Here is a 24,451-nt window from a genome sequence, read left to right on the forward strand (position 1 = left end):
TCACAAATCCACACTGTAGATTATTCATTGGTTTAAGTGCTTACAAATAGCTCGATTAAATTAGGGGAAGGAGGAGGCTTAATCTGGGTAATTCAAGTTGTAAATGGCCACCTCCTGTCTTGAAAGCTGGATATTACCACCGGTTTCTTCCAGAACATAACCTGCCCTTCAGGGGTCTTAAAATAATTACTAAGAGCTCCCAAATTGCTTCCGCTGTTTCTCTAAACATACTGCCAATTAGATAACATCTAAATTATTGTAACTACACAAATCATTCCTGGTCCTTTATGTAAGATCTCACTTGTCTGTCCAAGTGCATTAGCCACTGGAAAGCAGCTTTTATTGAACACCAAGCAAACAAAAAAGGCATCACCACTACAGATTCTTATTGCCATGTGTTGATAATTTTCGCTCTGCTACTCAGTGTATCAGTGCTTTCGTTAGACCTTCTCTTACTAGTAATGTAGTTTTAGAATAGCTTTTTACACAATATTTGTTTTATCTTCTTTTGCACCTTGTCCCTCGTCCCTTTTGTTTGCTTCCTAATGCACTTATCCTCTTAGTCCACTTGTTTCCCTCCTCTGTATGTTTTACTGTGTTTCACATAAATGCAGTAACCAGAAGAGGATCTACTTTTAAATAAAAAAATAAGACCATAGCTCATATTTTGCCACCATTTTGAAACTTTTCAATGAATTAGTCACTGATTAAAATAAGACAGCAAGTCACGTGATAAGACTATGCTGACTCCAGAGTAGCAAAGAAAGAAACCAGAGAGTTTAAGAAGCGTAATGAACTGATGCCAATATTTGAAACTCATCTCTTCCCAATATGCTGAAGTGGGGGGATCTCAACCTGAGAACACATCTTGTAGATCCAGAGTCAAGGACAGTGATTCAAGTTTGCCAACCTAAAATAAGATACAACATGGCTCCAGGTCCTCTAAAAGATTTCTGTCTTCCCTAGGGAGAACACATCTGCTTTTCCCTCTGTAGATAATACCTGAAGTAGCTCATAAGAATAATTCAAAATAAGTAATCCAGCTACATTTCTGGGAGAATATCAGAGATGAGCATAGCTCACTATCCTTAAATTATTTCTGAAGTCTTGAGGAAGTTATAATGGAAAAAAAAACCCCATGGTTTAAGTTCTATCCATGAGGAAAACAAAACAGTGTATTCAAGCAACAAGCTTGTCATGACAATTCCATAAGACACAAACTACCCAAAAGGTTAGAAATGTAACAGAAATCTAAATGGTGTGTTTCCCCTCTGCCTACCAGAATGCCTGGAAGGATTCTGTTTATTCCCACTCACCCTGTACATTGAGAGATCAATCCGGAGTGAATTATGAAGCTGGTCCAGAAGCTTTACAAATCGTTCTTTCTGTGGAGCAGAAAACAGCAATAAACATCACATATCACCACTGTCCAATCGATGTTCAGAGTAAGCAGCAGGATATCAGGGAATTAGTGTCAGACCTCAGGAGCGCAGGAGGAAGCAATATGGATGCATGGTATTGTGCAAACAGTATTTTCTTTTGATTCTTAGATTTACTCTTATCTGTAATCATTTCTGAAGTCTGTGTAACATCAGAATTGTCAGAAAAATACTCAATTATCACTCTGAAGCAGAGGTAGAACAAAAACACCTCTGATTTCTAGTCTGCAATTTGCACTAAACTTATATTTAAGAGAAAATATTTATTCAGAGATTAATACAGGAAGACGAATACAGGAACAGGCAGAACAAGGTCTAATTCAGAGCAATGACGCAGCTCAAAGATCTTATCTATGAGTTCAGTGTCAAGTACAGGCTTCTCGTGACTGTCTTCTCGAGGTCATGCCCCTCCACTGGATTCTGCTTTGGCATTGTGACCACCTCCTCATTCGATCTATAAATTTGGAAAAGCACGAGCTTTTCCAAATATGTTTCCAGCATGCTCAACTCCACCATGTTATACACAAAACATTTTAACCATTAGGGGGACAGACTTTTTTTGTTGCTTTTTTCTTATAGCAGTTGCTGGTTTTAAAACCAAAAGTTCTGAAATGATCAGATTGCACGGTATATTTTATCAACAGCATCACCATGCAGAGTTTAAGATTATTTGTTCATTTCCATACCATCTGTGCTCCAATGTAATTTGAACACGAAGAATACACATCACAATGCATTACACTGATTAATATCTAAAATGTATGGGGATGGCGACTATAAAACCGTTCTCTTTGTCTAGTCTAGAAGAGGTCCACAGCTTCCAAATCCTCCCAGATTTAACGTTCCTTAAACAGAACAAGTTATTTACTGAAAGGCAGACGCATCATAGGCAAATTACAGAAGTCCAATTGTAACATCACCAAACATGCAAACATACCCCAAAGTTGGAGGCTGAAAAGCGGTCCGAAGCAGACACATTCGTGGAGGCAGTGGTGTGCGCATAATAAGCATTGATATTGGCAAGTAAGGTGCTCATCACAGCTGGCACACCTGGGCACATGTATTTAGAGGAGAGACATGCAAAATGCCTGCAAAAGGACAGTTCTGTAAGTCATTCCGGTCTCTTTTGTGTAGCACAACTTGTCTCTATCCTTTTAGTAGCCCCCTTACTCTGGCTGCCACCAGAACAGATGAAAGTTATGTTTTTTCCCTTTCTGTAAATCTCCAGTATCTCAGAGCTTTTCCAGAAAGATGCCACCTAGGTAACAGATATGCTTGAAACAAGAGAAACCCCTTCACTACAGCCCTTCCCAGATCACAAAATAGCTTATCAACTATTTGTTGCCAACAGCCTGTGACTTTGGTGATACCCTGGGTCCTGATGCCAGTTCCTAGAACCAAGCCTGACACAAAGAAATCTATATAATTTGCTGCCACTTGAGGCAGCCGCAGGTTCTGAGGTAACATGAGGCAGCAGCAATTGGAAAGCATTCAAGCACAGTAAGATCACACACCAGTATTTCTGTGCTGCACTGATACGTGATCCCTTAGGGCTAACCCTTCCAGCCTGCAGGAAGCACGCATGCTCATTTGCATTCTCCCTTTTAACTGCTCTAATTAAAGTGCAAGGAACTCTCCTGCAGGATATCTCAAAATTATACCAGAAGCATCTGGGCTTGTGAAATGATTATACAATCAGAGAAAATCTGTTAGGCATAAGGGGGGGAAAAAAATCAGAGCTTAAGAGGTCTGATATTATGGGACATGGCAGGTGAAGTTCATTCCAACAGACAGGAGAGTTGAGCCAATTTTAAGCAGTTCTTTTTAAGCACTAATCCTCAGTGAGCTCCCAGACTAAATTTGGGAACTGTTTTCTAAATAATGTAGCTTTCTCCCTAAGGGACTCATCACAGACATTAGCTTCTGTGCTAGTTAACCTACCAATGATTATAACTAAAAAAGCTCCAGTGAGAGAGTTTCAGAGGAATTCACAAGTCAGTATTTCAGACAAACATGATACTGATGCCTGAATGTTCACTTGCATGCTGCATCATACCTATGTACCAATTGGCCATTTAGGCACTTGGTAAATAAAGACAGACACACACGGTGGCTTTGTTCAGCTTGAAGAAGAGAAGGCATGAGGAGTGGGGATCTAATCAATGTCATGACACTTAGCAGAGAGGGGATGGTTAGTGAGAAGATTGAGTCAGGCCAAAATCCTTTTAGAGAGAAGATAAAAAGAGAAGCAGCAATATGCAGCAGTTACAGCATACAGCATAGGAAATTAAAAGTAGGATTTTCCAGTCTGCAGTTCAATCAGGTATTCTTTCTCCAGAGTAATACAGCCTGAGAACAGGAGAGAGGTGGTGGGTCTACATCCTTTGAAATTTTCAACAAACAGAAGGAGACCCTGAGCACTCTGGTTCAACTTTCAAGTTAGACCTGCTATAAGAGGGACTAGACCTCCAGAGGTACCCTTCCAATTCTTTTCCACTTTGGCTTAAATCAATATGCAGAGAAGGTACTTGCAAGGTGATGTAAGTACAGATCATAACTCATCCAAGGACCCAGACCCCAAAACTTTCAGCTTCTAACATGAAAAAGTTCACTTTTGTCTGCTATATTTAGTGTTATATTTGAAATAAGAACTGAGCTAAGTATAGCACTACTAGTCCTTAAGAGGAAGAATGGCTAAACTGAAATCCAAGCAAAAGTATATTGATAAGGAAAACGCTCTTTGAAGATCAAGAACTGCATTAGCCCAGCTCTAAAGAGGACAAATCTGTGGTTCAAACTTCCTGTAAATGCCTTCAGCAGCACCTGGGAAATTAATGACTTCAAAGGACTGTATCAATTGCCAAAACAAACACATTCACAAAACTTCATCCCTTCTCACACCATCAGAAATCTTCAGTGGGATCCTCGGGAAATATCTTTTTAACAGAAGAGTGCTCAAATAGTGATTTTTAAAGTCTTAAAACAGGGATGGGTCAGCTACCAATAATAAAATACGGCCGTTTACACTACCAAAGTTGGTGTAATACCTTAGAATTAGTTTTAAAAGTGCTCACACAAACTGTTCAGATAGATGCTTAATTCCAGCACTTTGCCAGACATTAATTTCTAGGCTTTGAGGAAACCAGTGATTCAGACACAGGCAGCCTCTTCCTACTCACAGTAAACCCCGTGAGGAGCAGCTGCCACTGCCAAGCCTTCCATTACCAACACATTTAATCTTCTAAATATTAACAATCACATAAATTAATTACACTGATTATCTGCATTAAAGACCACATGAAATGCATCTTACGTCATGGCCTGGTATATCGACTCAATGCCGTAACGCATTGCAAATTCATCTACGATCTCTTGAGCTGTCTCATCAAAATACACCTTCCAGGCATCATCTCCTTTGGCATCAGGGATCTTCACCACCCCATTCCCTTGCACATCTGTGAGATGGTGAAAGAGGTTCTGAAATACAAAACAGAAATTAAATTGTATGTGAGGCTGCTGAAGCCTCCAAGTGAGATTCATAAAGAGCTTGGAACTGCTGAGAAGAAGGCACTAACACAAATTTCTTTGCTCTCATCCCTCTTTCTTTCCCCCTACCCACTATGTATTTTTCTACTTTTACCTTCTTTTCTTCTTGTGTGCTCCTAGCTGAACTTTTTGCATGCATATCTACAACTTTACCCAGCAGACACTGTGAATGATGCAGAGGAGTGCTTCATTTCACTTAAAACACAGACTAATCAGTTTCTTGAAACCTACGCAATTCTGTCCTCAGAATGAAATGCCTTAATATGGACAAGCTATTTAAACTAGCTGATGTAACAGCTCTGTATCAGCTTTGTAATTATTATTATACAGCAGAACAGTCCAAACAGGTTTATTTTCCTAAAACGGACATCCTTTAAGATCACCCCAACAACTAGACACTTGCATTATTATTCAACATGACCTTTCACTTTATCTAACACTGCAAAGGCTTTCAGCTGTCATTGCAGTGAAAAAATTGCACATTCAGTTCAGTGGGTTTCTCAGTAACCCTCAAATCCATGTCACTTACAGATTCATCAGCCTTTCAGACAGCTGGCTCCCTGTAGCAAGGGATGCAAAAGTCTAATGATCTCATTAGGAGCTAGAGGACACTGCTTTACGCTACTATTTTTCCTGATTAAATTATGCTAGCTGTAAATCATCTTCATTTTATGATAGACAAATGAAGGAAGGAGATACCTAAAAAGGGACATTTGCAAAAAAAGAAGGGCAGCAAGTGATCATGCATGTTCAGATGGAAAAATACAAAATAGCTTAGCAAACAGAAGCCACCACTAAATTAAAAGCAATAAATATGTATTGAAGGACACAACACAGCCTACTGCTGTTTTTCTAAGCTTTGTATCTGTCTGTTCCCTGGTAAGGCCAGAAAACACCACAGGGTTCATCTAGCCCAGCGTCTGGATAAAGATGTTGTTCCCTTAGCTGAACATTCCTCTCTGTGATACATCTGCCTTCCTTTTCCAATCTGAATTTGCTTAAACCTCACTGGACCTCATGATATTCTTGTACATCAAGTGAAAGGGGCTCTGACTAGTCTTCATTATTCAGGCACTTAGAGACTGACCCTGCCACCTGTCTTCTCTTTGATAGATAGGTTGGGCACCATGCATCTCACCAAGACAGGGTTTTCCCTTTAGTCCTTCTCACAAAGTAATCTTTGGATTTTCTCCCAATTTCTGCAGCACTGCCTGCCCAGCTTAGTCTACCCTGAGACAGGTCAGTTCCCTGTAACTGCAGCTTATCTTCTGTTCCCCAATAGTTGTTCATAACTATACACCAGTGCAGCAGCACAGAAGATTACGTCACTCAACAGCCAGAGTCAAAGCCCTCCCTGGATCAGAATTTACTCAAAAGCATTTTAGTATGCTTTCTCTAAAGACATAGGTACAGTACACGCTGAAAACATCACTCAAGGGAATTCAGAGGTTTCTCCATGTTAAATGCATGGGGGCCTCTGAGTTGGATCAGCGTGTAATCTCTGCCTGACAGCAGCACGGCTGTGACAGCGGGGCAGACTGAGCCAGGCAGCCCTCAGTGCAGGGAAGACAGCCTAACGCCTTCTTTGCCTTCCTGACAAATGCAGGTCTGATGATTCAGCATGTTTCCAGGCCTGCAGAGCAGGGAAAAGAAAGCTCATCTAGGGCAAGGAGAAGTATTTCAAGGAAATAAAGGTCAGAAAATTTTTTCTTTGAGAGACAGAAGGGACATGGAGATGACTGAGCTGAATCAGCTTCTTACCTCATGAAGGCAAGTGTACTGAATATGATATGGGGCCACCTTCTCCTCGCCTTTGATCTCCACGCTGATTTGCAGGCGAATAGCCCCAGACACTGCAGACTTATCTGTTCGCTTCTCTAGAAGGAAAAATCATCAGCAATTACCTGCATTTTTCACGATCAGAGCACAGCCATCTTAGGGCAAAAACACTGGAAGAGAAACTGCTGGAAGTTCAGAGTCACCACGGAGAAAACTTGACTTTTTTCTTTCAAAACTTTGAATGACTGTAAGCAGGTCCTTCTGACGGCAAATGTGCTATAGGGTCCCTGAACTTGGATTCAGTCAGCTGAACTAGAACCACCAAGGACAGATGCTTTATCTATGAACGGGGCTGGCTCATGTGGAATTTGGTCCTGACTTTACCACAGATCTATCCTCCTGGGAATTGCTGGTTGTCCCTATCAAGATTCTGGACCTCCTAGGATTATTACTATGCCTGTAAACTCAGCACCATCTGGTTACTTGTCAGTACTTTCTACAACATTCTATTCTGGCCACTTGGAAAGGTCCCAACAAGTTCCCAGCCCAGTGCCATGCACTTGCAGGTCTTAGAGACTGGTAAAATGCTTGTGTTGGCACAAAAACAGGCCCAGGGCAGGAAACATGCCTCCAGCATTCCAGGGTAGAATCCAAACCCTGCCCCAAGAATTTACCCATTGTACTTTCCAATGCCTGACAGGGGAAACCCATCACCCTTCTGACATGTTATATTCCAGCTCGTCATTTTAACTGGGATCAAAGTCTTGCAACTGCTCCACAGCACCATCATATGCCCCTTGAAATTAAGTAGAGTTTTTCTTTTTTTTTTTCTTTCTTGAAAACTGCCCAGATGCACCCAAGTGTTCTTAAATGTTCCCAGACTAACAAGTGACATGTTTTCAATTCAAAAGCCCTGCTCACCAAGGTTGTACCACACATCCATTTCTCCACTCAGAGTACGGACTTCTATGATTGTCTGCCCCAGGAAATCATCTGACTCGCGTTTCAACCTCTGCTTGACGCGAGACTTGATGTCATCATCTTCATCCCATACACGCACCTTGATCCGGTCAGAAGAATTATGGCACTCACTGCAAGCAAGACAAACATAATGTTGAAGAGGACACAATGCAGCCAACGTTTATGTGCTATATACTTCACGTTCCTCTTGACCCACTTGTCCAAAAGCAGAGGGATGCATAAAGAAAATGTAAACAAATGCCTATTTATTTAAAAGTGGAGCGCCTGACAGGAACTACACAACAACTTCTTGGGGCACTCTAAGCCCTCCTGTGACATGATAGATACTGCACTTTAGATGCATACTGAAGGACTGCCCTGCCCTGAGTGCAACCACCAACTTCAAACTTGCTAAGCGGCTGCAACTCCCCTGCTCGTCCTCACTCTCTGCAGCAGCCCCTAAACTTGGGAATTCTCTTCACTGTTGTTGCTTTTGCTGTGAAGCCCACCAAAGCCTGGTGTGCTGGTAAACTTGGTGTACATACCCCCAAAATGCTGAACAGCATCTCACTGGTTTTTGATAGCTCTCCCCATCAATAACCTTATGTTCAGCTATGGGTGTTAAAGGCTACTTGTGCTGATGCATGTGCAGTATCTAGGATAGCACAGTCAAGGCCTGTGACAAACACCCTTCATGCTGATCAAAGATAAATAGCTCAGGTGGAAGTAGCACTCTTACTTCAAGACAGTCACAAAGAAGTAGTGTATTAATGTACAATACACTACAATCAGATGGTACAAACACTGCCTGTGTGTGGAAGGATAGGGTGCGATACAGCAGTTACAAAGTTGGTATTTAATTACTAGAATTGATTCTATTATTCACAGTTCAGACTGATACTTTGTGCCCTGGGCAGATCAGTAAAGACATTTCCATTAAAAAAAAAGCAGTCTACTGTTTGCTAAATTGGCACCCTCCGGCTTAATGCACAGGCAGACTTTGCGGCCTCCCCCTCTTTTTAGGTGTTCAGATACCTTTTGTAGATACAAACAGGCTCCTGGATGTCAGAAGTGGGTAGAAGAACCTCATTATAAGAGCTCTGCTCCTTTACAGGGCATGCAACACAATAAAGCAATTTGAATGCTCATATGAGACCATGACAAGGGTGATTACTCACCATAACCACTACAAATGTCTGCCCTCAAGGAAATAAAACCTATGAAAACAGGGAACTTCTGCTGAAGGCCTGTTTTCCAGCCTTTTTAACTTTAACATGCTGCATCTGTTGCTAAGCAACAGGGAGAAGGAAGAAATGGGTCAGAAGAGATCTGCTAAGCCCAGTCAATAAGAGGTGGCAGTGACTGGTATTTGCATTCTCCCTACCAACAAATCATTTGGGCTCCTATTGCCACTACTGTGATTCAGGACTGCTTAATAGATGTCCATTCAGCTCCTACCAATTTTTCCAGCACAGAGGAATAGCTGGGAATTATATGGACAAAGTTAGAGGCAATTCCAGGCAGTTCTGATCGCGGGCAGGGAGCATTGCTGCTCCCTGCCTTTGCTGTGCAGTTGAAGCTGTATTTAGAGTTCAGAAGAAATGAGGTTCAATATTTCTTCCTACTGCAAGGATATCTTCCTTTAACAAAACCATGCAGCAAGCATTCACAAGCAGGGAACGCTTGGACTGCTGCTCTTTGTAGCTCTCAATTTTATCTGAGCGCATTGTCATATCTACCAGCAACACTACATAAGCATGTAAAAGAAATCCTCTCTTCCTGACATGTTGCACTGATGTGCAGTTCTGTAGAGGCTCAGCATTCAGAAGTACACGGGTGCCTAAAACTACAGATTGGCACATAGTGCCATTTACAAAGCACCGACAAATTAGCTCCAGACTTCTTCAGACCTCATCTTCTGGTATGCCAATTCTTTGTTAGGACGACTTCGATCTTGTTTCTTTGCTACCAATGGTCAGAAACTGTTCTTTTCTTTAGGAAAACTTTCACTGTTGAGATCTAAATCTACCTTAGGTAGTATCACATGCATCATCCCACACGCCTGGAGTGGCTGGCTATCATCCTTCATTTGGCTACAGCAGTATAACTCACTGCTAAGTGCTACAGGAAACTTTCCAGTAGCATTTACTGAGCAACTGAAGCTTCTATTTTACCACACCTTTCTCTGTTGTTTTTAAAAGACTGCTCAATTCCTATTCCTTGTGCTGCCCCCATGCCAGAGAGTGAGCCTTATCAGTTGCTCACAGCAGCTGAAAGCCTTGGGCTGGTGGCTTACCCCTAAAACATCACCATCGAAGTCTGTAGGAACCACAGTACTTGCTTTTGGTGCTGCAAGACAGCTGTGTCAACACCAGTTCACCTTCCAGAGAGCAGCCCAAAACAGACCCATGAATGCTGGAGGACTTGGGCTTGTTAACTGGTAACAGGCTTTCTAACTAATGAGAAATAGCTTTCAATTTGTGACAGCATCACAATTCCGTAAGACTGGCTAACAAGCTCTGCTGATAGAAACTTTCCCTTTCATTAATACAGAGGCCAGTACATTTCTGAAGATGCCTGCCCCACTTCTTGCTACGTTTTTGTGAAGCTGGATTTCACTGTGTGCACACATTCATCCACCCCGTCTCCCACAGCTGAGCTCCCACAGCTTCCCCAAGTGGACGAAGAGAGAAGAAACTCTGTAGCCCCACTGCAAGGAAGAAACTACTGAATGCTTTCAGGCCCATTTCAGAGTGCAAGAGACTGTAAATCATGTTCCCTTTGTACATGGCTCAGAAATTGTCTTTCTTTTATATCCATATTGCCCTGATGTTTGCAGCGGTGCCATTTTTATAAAGAAGTTACTTTTACACTTCAAGCTATCCAATAAGCTAATGTTTTCAGGAAACAGCACACCAAACCTTTAAGGAAAACAAAATCAAATAAATTGTGAATTCTTTTCCATGAAGTTTTTCTGTGTGAAGCCAGTGGTTGCAGGAGCAGCGGAAGCAGCTGAGCCTGATTCTGCTGACTTGCTCTCTAACCCACTCTCTACCTCCATTTCTTCTGCCACGTTCCCCTTGGCCTTACCCGACCCCAAATCACCGGTTCCCACACATGTCCCCTGTGCTGCCAATATTCTGGGCTCTTCCCATGCCCAGCTAGCAACTAGGCTGAGGGGAAGCACGCGAGCACACGAAGCTGTAATTAATTCTGATCTGCACACATAGTGGCATGCCCACACACACGCTAAGTGGTATATTGGTGGCTAAACAGAACAGGCAGCTGGTGAATTTACATTACAGTGCCTCCCACAATGAAGTTAGTAATTCGTATCCTTCTAATCTAGCTCCAACTTCCGCAAATAAATTGTAGAAAGTGATTCTTAGTTCCGAGACCTCTGCCCATCTGTAAAAGTTGGCCCAAATTGGCTCAGATGATGTCAGAGGTCTGGGATGGAGCTTCATCTCCTTCAAAAAGTGGAGAGAAAGAAAAAGGAGAAGCAGCTAAAAATGACTAGAACACCACTTTTGTGCCAGTGATTTGTACTTTGAAGCAAAAAACCCAATGACATTTGCACTGAATTTGCTAATCATTTGCTGTTTATGCTAACAACATTTGCAGGACTGTTACTTGACCTCCACAGGAACACTAAAGCCAAAGTCATGAGCCTTGTTACGCTGTGGCAATACTTGAAGTTTGAGAAAGTCCTGCCTTAAAAGATACAGAGGTATACCTATAAAACTGTGTATCCAGCAGTTCACAAAATGATCTATATCTACAGTAAAAATCACAAGTTCAAAGCATGGAGGGTGCCAAATTGAAAACCTATAACTTTCTAACACCATTAGCTCATATTGCTGGACCTACACTTATGAAGACAAACAGAGCCTTGTAAATACCCACAAGGGTGAAGGTCCATTTGTATCGCATGAACTTTTCTTCCTGTCGTGGTTCAGCCTCAGCTGGCAACTGAACACCACGCAGCCGCTCCCTCACTCCCCCCACCCCTGTGGGATGGGGAAGAGAACTGGACGAGCAAAAGAACTTGTGGGTTGAGATAAGCACAGTTTAATGATTACAATAAAATAATAATAATAATGATTATGATAATAATGAAAATAATGTTAATATAATAAAATGGAAAAGGAAGGGATTTCTCATCAATTTCTCATCTCAAGAAAGTTGCTATCAACACGTTAACCCTTCAGGACACACCAAGCCTTCAGTTTCATTCCACTAATGCTGAACTGTGGAGACCTAGACTGTGCATCTCTAAAATGCACTGTGGAGACTAGAGAGGTGGGACACCAGTGCAACCCTATCACTCAACATGCCCATTTTACATAAAGACGTTGTTTTCTTGTAGTTTCTGCCTGAAGAACAGGAGAGACCAGAGGCCTCAGTTGCAGCCAGGACTCCTTTGTGCTTGGCAGCTCCCAGAACAGCATGACAGCCCTTGCCTTGTAAAGCTGACAGGCTAACGAAGACAAAAAGCAACAACTAGATGTAGCAAGGATGAACACTGGAAGTGAGAGAGCAACGGCAGCAACAATGTTTTGCAGATTTAAAAGTAGGTCAGTCAGACGGAGAAATAAGTAGTCTTGTTGTGCTTTGATAGTAAAAATATATATGGTTCCAAAACTGTAGTGAATATCTATATGGCCATATTCTATGAGCAGTTTCCCCTTTGCACCACAGCAGATGCAGCTCTCAAGAAGGGCCTGTAAAGTTTCACAGTCCAGTGCAGGGGACAATTTGTACAATGGTGGAGAAAGAAAGTGCACAGCTGCTTGCAGAAATAATGGATGGGATTGCAGGAGGCAGGAGAGAACAGATCAACACAATAGGACATTAGGACCTGTGATCATTTCAGGAGGAAAGTTTTGCTTCTGAGGAAAAAAAGCTTAAAAAAAAAAAAGGCAAAGCAATTTTCAGGAAAATGAGAAAGAAAGGAGTAGTTGTAGCAACCAGTACGAGAAAGTCCAGCAAAGAGTTATAACAACATACACAGAGGGAGCAGAAAAAAAAAATTGCCTCTGGGAAATGGTCTGGCTGAAAAAGCAGGAAGATTTGAATGTGGTTCAAATGAAGTGTCTTGACAAGGCCAGGTCCACCTGGCAGCTCTGTTGTGGCCAACTCCAATGGGAATGGAAGACAGAAAACTACTCAGGACAGGTTGATTTTTAAACAATGGCAAGTCTCCTCTATTAGGGGGAAGAAAGGACACTGGAGAAAACACTGAAGGCAAAAATCGGAGTGGTAAGAGAACAAAGCTAAAATTCCTAGCAGCAGTACCTGTAATATAAAGCAAGCAAGACAAGCTGCGTGGCCCCTGACATGCACTGAAGGGAGGCTGAGGGTGCAGAGTTACAGTGACATTTATACACACAGTGGTCTCAGAAGGGAAAGTCTAAAAACCAGGTCTGGTATAGTCATACGACCAAAGAGATAACTGAAAGATGCTGAGCTTGATCAGAGGCTCAGCAGCTGAAAGGAAAATTGAGGAGCCAAATGGAAGCTTTTGGATGACAACCCAGTGGTTAGTATGCCACAGCACCATTCCCAAAGGATTAGCAGGAATGTATATCATATGGGGCTCTGCATGCCCTAGTAAAATATTGATTATCTGCTAGCAGGAGGCACTGCATTTATTTTAACGCAGTTACTCTTCTGCAGCGAAAAAGAATAAACATGCCTCTTGCAAACTGTTCAGTGACAATGTAATCTGTTCCAGGCAATGATTTCACACCCACCATTCAAAGCTTCAGACACAGCTGTACTCAGACAATACAACTTCAAGTGAATATTACTGTAAAATGAACGAGTCATTTTGTGGCTAGGCCAAGAAGTATGGCAAAGTCTTGCTTGAATCCAGTAACTTCTAGTGCTCTTGGTCATTGAAGGCTGGGGTGCTTCCTGAAAAAAAGGTACAGACCAGCAGCCTCCAATGGAGCCCAGGGCTCTCCCTCTAAAACTGTCCTGTGGTCAAAAGCTTATTCACCTAAACACTGTCTGCCATTGTAACCCGTTCAAGTGGATGCTCAGCTTCAGCCTTTACAGAAAAGATTATAGGAAGCCTGTATTTTCTACTGACAGTCTAAAACATGCCTAAATGGAAAATTAATGTCCTGTTCTAAATGCATTGAATAGTGCAAAAATGTCTTCCCTCTAATATTACTGGGCTGTGGCCTAAGGAAATGAGTAACGCAGACTTTTTATGGAAGCTTCTATGTTCCAATAAGCTTTGTGAAAAAATTACAGCTAGATGGAGAAGAGAAGCCCGTACCAGCTGCTGTCCCTGGAAAGTGTGTAGCCACCTGGCTCTCATGAACTAATTGATCCATACAACTTGAAACCAGCTGGAGGTAGGACACGTGCTTCCGTCTGCCCAGCCATGGTCAGGGGCAAGGGAAGAGAGTTGAGGGCACAGAGGAGAAACGTGCAGGGCAAAGCAAGGAGGCTACCTGTAAGCCTGCTCATCATAGCTATAGGAAAGGGGTCTGGGATTACTGCAGAAGGGGAACAGGATGTAAAGCAAGGGAAGCAGGCTTCCTTGCTCACAGAAAAACATTTCTGTATTGCAGCAATGGCTGGCATCCCCTATCAAGCTTCTTCCTGCCAAGCACCATACATGCAGCGTCTTTGCATTAAGCCTGTGAACTTTGAACGGAGCAGAAAGGTCATAGGTCTTCAAACTCGAATGAAAGACACAAAACTCTATAACATGTTTCCTAAAGCTAAAAATGTAACTATACAAAGAAACCTGCAACCCCTTGCTCAGACAACAGGAATATGCTCCAAGAACCGGTCATTAATTGAAGCAGATGCTTGCAGTGACACAGGCTAGTAGTGACCTAGATAGCACTTATAGTAGAAACATGAAGTATATTTTCTAAAATACCACTCCAAATCTGGACTCCCAAATTGGGTCAAGCCTACCACAACATTTTGTTCTGAAAATATATAGAAAAGGAACAAAGTAATCTTTAAGGTATTTAAGTTAATAAACTTTTCCATCCATCACTAAAAATAAGCACAGAAAAACTATTTTAAATAGGGTACTGCAGCCTTAAAAAACTTTAAAACTTGTTTAAGCTGCTTTCAATAAACTTCACTGAATCTGTAGAAAGAATTTTACCACTTAGCTCTACATAGTCCACCTCAATTCATGCCACGGCTTACAATAACAATGCTATAACCATAATGACCAGTGCGCACCGATTTCTGACTCTATATCCAACCTTTGAAAAGACACTGCAATTATGGCTGTATAAAAGACACTAGGCACCTAATGAACACCAGCTACAAACAAGTCTGTCCAACAAGCCAAACAGAAAAGGAACAAAAATTGCTAAAAGACACATTAGTTACTGATCTGACCTCTCTCTACTCACATATCTTGCACCCCTTTAAATGTTTACGTGTTTTGAACACGAAACTTTTCATACGTCTACTGCAAGGTAGATTTTCAATGACTACCAGCACACCTTTCTACCACTGTAACAAACTAACTTCATTCTAAGAAACAAACACCCCCCCACAACCCTTTAAATTTGACAATCTCTTGATTGCCCTAAAAATCTCTTCTGAAAAAGTTTGGTATGTAATGGGTATTTTTGGCATGCATATGTTGATTTAAATTTCCATTTGATTATAGGGGCAGAAAATGTCATAAATTTTAAGAGTTGTAAGCTGAAAAAAGATCCATAAATGCAAAAAAGGAAGATGGGCATGTAAAAGACCAGTGCTACACACACTTCTAAATTACACTCTCCTCACACAGCATAAGGTGAGCTTTGACATCTACTAATGAAACAACACATTGATTCTAGTACTGAATGCTCTCCTGCCATTGATCTGGACACTGTGCTCATTGTGTTCACCTCCTCCTGCTATTCCATGGCAATTAAAACAACCACCTATACACCGGCAAGACAAAGTAGCATCAACTTTAATGCCTAACAGCATATTATCTGCTGAATCACAGACATGGCGATAAAATCTGAACAGTGGCACTGTTAAAACTGTGACATTTATCACGTTGTGCTATCTATCTTTAAACACAGTATTTGTTGAAGCTCCTAAAATTAGAAGGGAACACACTGCGAATACCATGGTAACTACTTGGCATGGTAAATCAAGGTCCTTAAGGCTCCCACACAGACTTACTCCTATTGTGACTAGAGTTATCCAAATGGCACCTAAGCATACTTACTACTTACCAAGCAGTAACGTTACCTTGGATTAAACTAAGAATAAAGCCAAGGGTTTAGTTGCTCAAAATAGCACCAAGACTTTTCTGATGTTATTGAGTAGCTCAAAACTACTTTAAAAATAATTTTGTTTGTACTGTGTAAAGACAAAGCTGGGCTGATATAAGCCTGATTTTAAAACACAAACAAATTTTACTTTGCAGCTCCCCCCAGTCAGTTCAGAAAAAAACAGGGAAGAAAAATTAAAAGGAAAGGGAGAGAAGGACAAGGGAAGAGCTTACACATTAAAGGAAATAAAGATGTTTGAGGTTGCATGAGATCATCCAGAATCTTCAGAAAATGCTTGCTGGATTTTATGTCTCCATTTTGTTTTATAACACGTTCAATGATAAATTGGGGGTACTGTTTACTGATTCAATAAAAGCAGCATGGAATAATACATTCTTCAGCCTTCTGAGAGCAGTTGATATCTAAAGAATTGTGCCTCCAGCCTTTGCTTTCAATTCAGACATGGATACATTGCTCATCTTGAAAGCAGATAATCCCTCAAGTTATTGTTACATTGATTTTCCAGAATTAAAAGGGGAGACTGGTAGTGTCACAGACAAGTGACAAGCAACTAACTACCTTTAACCTTTGTCAAACACCAGTAGCAGGTCACAGCAACAGGTCATGGGAAGACTGCTCACTCTTTTATACAAATTTCACTCTCTTACATTACAAAGAATTTTGAAAGTAAGTGTACTAGCCAGGAACAAAAGTTGCCGAGTTAAAGATTTTCCTTTCTCTTTAGCTTTCTTTAGAAACATCAATATAAAAGTGTTCACAGAGCAGACAATTTATATATACACAAGTAAGACAGATGAAATGGACAGGTGTGCACTATGTACACTGTTAAACACATCGACCTGCTAAATGCACGCACACAACGCTGAGTGGAAGTGAAACCATCATACATTACAGGTGGTGTGGGAGAGCATACTGACAGAGAAGACATAGCTGTTGAAGCACAGATTGTACAAACAGGCAAAATTGGGGTGAGAGTCCTTGTAAGAGAACTTACAAGTAAAACTTCTCTTCCCAAACAGGGTTCAGATTCCCAAAAATTGTTTTTGTCCTCTTCTTCGTTTTACCGACTTGAACGGTTACATATGGATCGCTGGACCCAGTCTTGTCTTTGGCCTGCAGACCCTGAGCACACAGCACTGGAAGGAAAAGAGAAGGGTTACCACCACCATGCAATAAGACAATGTGTCCACACACTGTGTGAAGCAGCAGCTCTAAGAGGCCAGAGAAAGAGGAATATCATGCATGAGAGCTTTTCTTATAAGCCTCAGCTCATGGTGCACTGCAGTGCCTGGGGTAGGAGTAGCTCCACCTGCTACCTGTACACTGAGCAGAAAGAGACACAGGAGGGAGAAGCCCTTCCTCTCCGTTCTCTTTAGCTTTACCCCAACTCTCTCTTACCTTAGGCTCCCAAGCCAGGCCAAGAGAACCCATGCCTTCCTTACTCACCCGTGATAGTTATCTTTGCTGACCATTTTGAGGTGCCATCAAGCACGCTCTGCTTCACTGTCTTCATCTGCTGAGCATGTGTCATTTTACTCTCACAGAACACATCTCTGATCAAGTCAAAGATCTCTGGCTTGTTCCGCTCCCGAATTTTCATGCGATCCTTCATGGCCATGATGAAATTCTGGGTTCGGTCTTCAGCTCCATGCTTTGAGCTCTTCTCTGCTGCTCCTGTGCACCAGAAAGTACACAATGCTCATCAGAAACAGACAAACACAAAGTCGTGTTTCACTGAATCTGGACAGCTGGATCAAAGCCATGAGTTACCCTCCACGATGGCTCTTGCTACTGACTTATACGGTCAGACCCCCCCATTTCAACATACACACAAGAGAACCTGGACCACTTGGACCTGGGAGGGTACAATGGAAAGTGTGCGGCCAGACTCCTCTATAACCTGGGACCAGGTTGCTCTCCTGACAACAGGCTTGAGTTCAATACGCCTGCAGCTGAGGAAGACTCAGAACTGAGGTCCTTACTCATAACAGCAGATACGCCCCCTCCTCTCATCACCTTGCTTTGAATAAATAAATCCCTGGTTGGACCTCCATTACAAACAGTATCTATGAGCTTGTCTCAGTGATGCACCTCTGCACCACAGAAGAGCAGAAGTTCAGATGGGCTGACATGGTCAGCATTCCCTACTGATGCCACAGGAGTAGTCCTTACTCAGCACAGCACAATCTGTGTCCTGTTCTTCTGCCAGGAACCACCCTGTTTGGATCACGGTGGAAGTATCCAAAGTGCCTCTCTGGATCCCACTCTATCAGTATGTAAGGAGACAACTCAAATAATCCATTCTTAGAATCACACAGGCATAGTAACTATAACAAATACCTATAAGGTGGTAAAATCAGGAGTTAAAAACTTGGGCCATCATAGGCATAGGGCACCAGTATGGTATCTAGCGGCTGGAAACACAAAGGCCAGACATAGGGTCTGTACTACATAGGTATTTAACTGTATCTGGAAAAAGAGAGGCCTCTAGTCACTTGCATAGCCGTTACAAAATATAGAAGTTCATGTAATTATGAGATAAGAATGCTCCCGCAACCAACTACTCCATACTCAATTTAGACAGTCATGTTTGCTGCCAAAATTCATCCAGTGACTATTGTGACAAACATGAGGCATGCGTTAATGAAAGCACTGACATGAGCTAACAGGGTAGACAAACCAGGGTGTGAAACAAAAAGCTGGAAACTCAAAATTGCACTGTGCTCTACATGCAGCCTGCAGCAATTTCCAGTTCTGATCTTAAATCTGATCAATTTAAACCAGTACAAAAGTCCTGTGAACACATTCAGTCATAATATTTCTGTTTAGTTTAATATGGTTCTGTTTGTTTGTGTGGGTTATTTTTGGTTGTTTGTTTGGGTTTTCTTTAGTTTTTCTCGGAGTGATTAATTAAAGTAAGCTTTGTCCTAGAAAAGTGATCTTCATCCAGATGTTCACCAATATTAAATTACCTTAAAAATATTAATTAAAGCAGGTGCAAGTGTGTGCAAAGGGAGCCACAGTCACAAAGATACATAGAACTGTTTTCTTCTGGAACAACTGGGCAAATATGGTATCTGGAGAACCTTTAACGTAAGGCATTACACTTTTGCATATGAAACAGTTTTAGCAGGCAGTCACCAAATATGAATAAAGTTCTATGAACACACACACACATAAAGGACCCCCAGCAGTACAATGTAACAGGCAACCTTGTTAGCAGGCTCGACAGGGTGCTCAGTGACTAATGCTGCCTGAAGACATTAATTTCTAAGGCGTTCTGTCTAACACCTTTCACCGTTACTAAATTCACTTCAATAAAGAAACAAAACTCAATTATAACTTCCACCATCCAAACCAAAAATAATAAAAACACAGTTTGGAACAGACTGTGACCACTGAAGTTTCAGAAGTGCATTAAGGACACTGCATACCAAGGCATGCTATTAAAGACCTGGGTATAAAACAAGCCATACCTCTGCATTACCTGGTAATTACTTTTTTCATTTTCCTTGTTAGAGGCTTGATGTTCAGTATCTCATTTAGTACAATAAAATGTATCTGCCCCAGTGTTTCCTATTGTTGGCTTAAGATGAAATGAATTAAAAATACTGGAATTAATTACAGAGTCCCTGCTGTCTCTACTCACTGGTGATGAAGAACTAGCACCACCCAAAGTGATGCCTTGTATCAGGCAATCATCCAGCTGTAGACCCAACATTTATTAAAGGAGTGTGAAACCAAAATGATACCAGGGGCTATACTTTGAACTTCAGATAAGAAGTGCCATTCAGCTTTAACAGAACTAGGTCTTCTGGGGATGAAGGTGGACTCTATACACTCTGTGCAGAGATACAGAAATTAGTGGGAAATCAGCAAAGGCCAAACTGAACAATTTACCTTTCCTAGCTGGAATTCTGAAATCTGTAGTGATCCAGGAAACCAACCCTGCCCTTTCTGACTTTAAGGAAATTAAGAATCAAATTCAAACATTAAGAGTTCATGTTGTGCATGAGCAGACTGCTCTATTTCAGAATCATTTTCTAAATAAATTACTAGCCAGGCAGCTTGTAAATCTTAATTTCTCACTGTTCATCACTGAGATGGGACAAGAGTTACCACAGTTCTGGGGTGGCACGGTCTGTATCATTGCTTTAATGCAAGCACTCCAAGAGCATCAAATGATGCTTTAGAATAAAAACTTGGACGAATGGTGGAATTCTAGTTGAAAACATATTTAACATCCCCACCACCTCTAGAGACCTTGCACGGTGCATTTGTCCCTCTGCAAGGGTAGCAGCAGTCCCTAGCATCCTGGGCTGCAGGATGTGCAAGCCATGTGTCACGGTTTAATCCCAGCTGGCAAGTCAACACCACACAGACACTAACTTGCATCCCCCTCGTGGGAAGGGGGAGAGAATCAGAAGGGTAACAGTGAGAAAACTTTTGGGTTAAGAACAGTTCAATAATTGAAATAAAATATAATAATAGTAGTAGTAGTAGTAGTAGTAATAATAATAATCATGATGTAATGAAAAGACAAGCAATAAAGAGAGGGAGGGGAACAAAACTCAGGAAAAACAAGTGGCGCAACCGCTCACCACCTGCCGACCGATGCCCAGCCTGTCCCCGAGCCGTGACTCCTGCCCCCGGCCAACTCCCCCAGTTTAATATGCTGGGCATGACACAATATGGTATGGGATTTGGCCCAGTTTGGGTCAGCAGTCCCGGCTGTGCTTCCTGCCAGCTTCTTGTGTACCTCCTCACTGGCAGAGCATAGGAAGCTGAAAAGTCACAGAATCACAGAATCCCAGGTTGGAAGGGACCTCAGGGATCATCGAGTCCAACCTTTCTGGGAAGAGCAGAGTCTAAACAAGATGGCCCAGCACCCTGTCCAGACGACTCTTGAAGGTGTCCAACGTGGCCGAGTCAACCACTTCCCTGGGGAGATTATTCCAATGGTGACTGTCCTCACTGTGAAAAATTTCCCTCTGGTGTCCAAGCAGAATCTCCCCAAGAGTAATTTGTGTCCATCCCCCCTTGCCCTCTCCATGTGACTCCTTGTAAAAGGGGAGTCTCCGTCTTCTTTGTAGCTGCCCCTTAAGTACTGGTACATGGTGATGAGATCCCCTCTAAGCCTCCTTTTCTCAAGGCTGAACAAACCCAGCTCTCCCAGCCTATCCTCGTATGGCAGCTTCCCAGTCCTCTGATCATCTTGGTGGCCCTTCTCCGGACCCCTTCCAGCCCGTCCACATCCTCTTTGCATAGTGGGGACCAGAACTGGACACAGTACTCCAGGTGTGGCCTGACAAGCTCTGAGTAGAGCAGGATAATGACTTCTTTCTCTCTGCTGGCGATGCCCTTTTTGATGCAACCCAGCATCCTGTTGGCCTTCTTGGCCGCAGCAGCCACTGTTCGCTCATGTTGAGCTTTCTGTCCACCAGGACCCCCAGGTCCCTTTCCACAGAGCTGCTCTCCAGCCAGGGGGATCCCGGTCTGTGCTGCACTCCTGGATTATGTTTTCCCAGGTGCAAGACCTTACACACTTATCCTTGCTGAACTTCATAAGGTTCTTGCTGGCCCACTCTTCCAGCCTATCCAGATCTCCCTGCAGAGCAGCTCTCCCTTCTGAAGTGCCTACTTCCCCACTCAACTTGGTGTCATCAGCAAACTTCATCAAGCTACACTTGATGCCATTATCCAGACCACTTATAAAGATGTTGAATAACATTGGGCCCAATATTGATCCCTGGGGGACTCCACTAGTGACAGGTTGCCACTTGGAAAAGGAGCTATTTACCACCACCCTTTGGGTGTGGCCTGTCAGCCAGTTCCCCACCCACTGCACAGACCACTTGTCTAGGCCATAATGCATCAATTTCTCCAGGAGGAGACTGTGGGGGACCCTATCAAAGGCCTTGGAGAAGTCCAGGTAGACAATGTCCACCGCCTGCCCCATGTCAACCAGGAAAGTCACTTTGTCATAGAAGGCCACCAGGTTTGTCAAGGACAATCTGCCTTTAGTGAAGCCATGTTGGCTTTTCCCAATTACGTGCTTCATTTGACTTGTGATGGCCCCCAGGAGGATTCGTTCAATAACTTTCCCAGGGATTGAAGTAAGGCTGATGGGCCTATAGTTACCCGGATCCTCCCTCAAGCCCTTCTTGTAGATAGGGGTAACATTTGCCTTCCTCCAGTCCTCTGGGACATTCCCCATCCTCCATGACTTCTCAAAGATTATGGAGAGCAGTCTTGGAATGATGTCAGCCAGCTCTCTCAACACCCTCGGGTGGATGGCGTCAGGGCCCATTGATTTGTGGGGGTTAGGCTCCTGTAGTAGTTCATATACTAACTCTTCCGTCACCGATGGTGGGTTGGTGTTTGGTTCAACTGGCAATTTTGTTCCCAAAGCCTGGGACCCTACAGTGCTGGTAAAGACCGAGGTGAAGAAGGTGTTGAGGACCTCTGCCTTTTCTGCATAATTTGTGATTGATTCTCCTTTTCTGTTTAACAGTGGGCCTATGTTTTCCTTCTTTTTCTGCTTGTGGTTGACATGTCTGAAGAACCCTTTCTTGTTATTTTTTATGTCTACAGCCAGTTTCAATTCAAATTGGGCTTTTGCTTTTCTGACTGCGTCTCTGCACTCTCTGGCTATGCCCTCGTAGTTCTCAGTGGATAATCCTCCACTTCTCCATTTCTGGTGTGCTTCCCTTTTGGATTTGAGTAGACCCAGGAGGTCATGGTTGAGCCATGGGGGCCTCTTGCTCCGCTTACTTCCTTTTCCTTTGTCGGGGATAAAGTCCTTGACTTAGTATAAACATTGATTAACAACAACCAAAACATCAGTGTGTTATCACATTATTTTCATCCTGAGTCCAAAACATAGCACTGTACCAACTACTAGGAAGAAATTTAACTCCATCCCAGCTAAAACCGGGACACCATGTCACACACACACACACACAGAGCCCCCTCTTTTTTTCCACCTCTAAGGCTTGGCTCTGCCTCCTGACTTTCAGATGAAACCTCCCACCTCCATCCATGCTGATCCCTCACTCTGCCCAGATAACTTGCTCAGGTAAGAAGGCTCCACCATTCCTTCCCTGGGGAAGGTCTCTCTCTCTTTGCAGAGGTTGCACCTGAACTGCCATGCAAAAGTCAGAATCAGACAGACACTTTAACAATACAGACTAATAAAGAACAGATAAACCCTCTGTCTCAACAACATGCTCTTTCTAAATTTTAACACCTGCTTATTGGTACAGAACCATCGGTTTCCAAAATAACCATCAGGGGACTAATCACCTAAAAAGTATGTGATACTGAATGGCAGAGGATACTTTACCTGCTGTTGGACTTGGATTGTATTTATTCAGCTGCTAAAAGAAGGTTTTGGCTAGTGATTCAGCTTTTCAAGTAGCCCTGTAAATGGCAATAGAAAGGCATGGGAATATACAAGTACCATGTACAGTATCATACAAATGGTACTGGGCTTTCCTTCTCTCTTCCACTTCAGGACTGAATTATGAGTCAATTTATGACTAGAAACAGAAAGGCAAAATGTCTTTATTGGGAATTGTATTGATACAGCTATTAGTAAGCCACCAGTGCTGTTATCTTATGCTTTAACAGGAAAAAGTCAAGAAAGCAACACTGGCAGGATAGAAGACAGCTGTTCAGTAGGCGGATAATGCTTAGAAATTACATATTCCTGAAACTTAAAATAGATATTCAAGTTTCAAATAAAGGTATCCTTCCTCCTTCTGTGCAAATATTTTCCTACATAGGATTCTGGGAGCACACAAGTGTTCATCACCATGGTGTCTAATCATCATTCAAACCAGAAGCCTAGATGATTATCACAGGAGTGACTTGATTGGTCTCACTAACAGTCCATTCACTGAGCTGGTCTCTGGACTACAGTCTCTGAATTCAGAGTGGAACACATAAACGTTTCTCATCCAAAAGGCAATGGATATACCTGACTTCCAGTCCTGAGTCAAAAAGCACTGAACAACTCCAGAGGTGAACCAGGGCCCCAGGGCCGAAACAGTACCAAAGGCAGGACATTCAGTAACGCAGCCCCAACAGTTTGTGTGAAGTTCTCCAAGGTTTGTTGCTCCAGCTCACCATAAAGAAGCACTAATAAAGACACAGGGCTAATCACACTTGCAACACAGATTTCATGTTCAACAACAGTTTGAAGCTTGAGATCTCATTTCCTGATTGACAAGATCTCCAGAAGACCAGATTCTGATACCCCAGGGCAATTTTCTCAGGTTTAACTGTAACCTAACGAGGACTATAATAGCATCACTACAAAAAAAAACAACCCAAGACACACTTGCAGAAGCAGATTACTACAGCTTTTCAAATGCTAGTGCAGAACTGTATGGGCCCCTTTCACTAGGAGCCTGGTAGCATAATGTCCTTCCACCCTCT

The 24,451-nt window shown here is 42.5% G+C and overlaps 1 protein-coding gene across 4 annotated transcripts in view; it reads right to left on the minus strand.

Annotated features, from left to right (window-relative positions):
* The window catches only part of UNC13B (unc-13 homolog B), a 219,705-nt gene that overhangs the window by 56,196 nt on the left and 139,058 nt on the right, over positions 1–24,451 (minus strand). For all 4 annotated transcript variants that reach the window (XM_075079702.1, XM_075079701.1, XM_075079700.1 and 1 more), the window contains 7 exons: positions 17,456–17,683; positions 17,004–17,145; positions 7,686–7,855; positions 6,747–6,862; positions 4,753–4,916; positions 2,377–2,527; positions 1,317–1,385 (listed from right to left, as the gene is read on the minus strand). In XM_075079702.1, the coding sequence (XP_074935803.1) occupies positions 1,317–1,385; positions 2,377–2,527; positions 4,753–4,916; positions 6,747–6,862; positions 7,686–7,855; positions 17,004–17,145; positions 17,456–17,683 (1,040 nt within the window). The remainder of the gene's footprint in view (positions 1–1,316; positions 1,386–2,376; positions 2,528–4,752; positions 4,917–6,746; positions 6,863–7,685; positions 7,856–17,003; positions 17,146–17,455; positions 17,684–24,451) is intronic.

The sequence above is a fragment of the Phalacrocorax aristotelis genome, chromosome Z, assembly GCF_949628215.1.
Source record: "Phalacrocorax aristotelis chromosome Z, bGulAri2.1, whole genome shotgun sequence".
In the NCBI taxonomy this organism is placed as follows: Eukaryota; Metazoa; Chordata; class Aves; order Suliformes; family Phalacrocoracidae; genus Phalacrocorax; species Phalacrocorax aristotelis.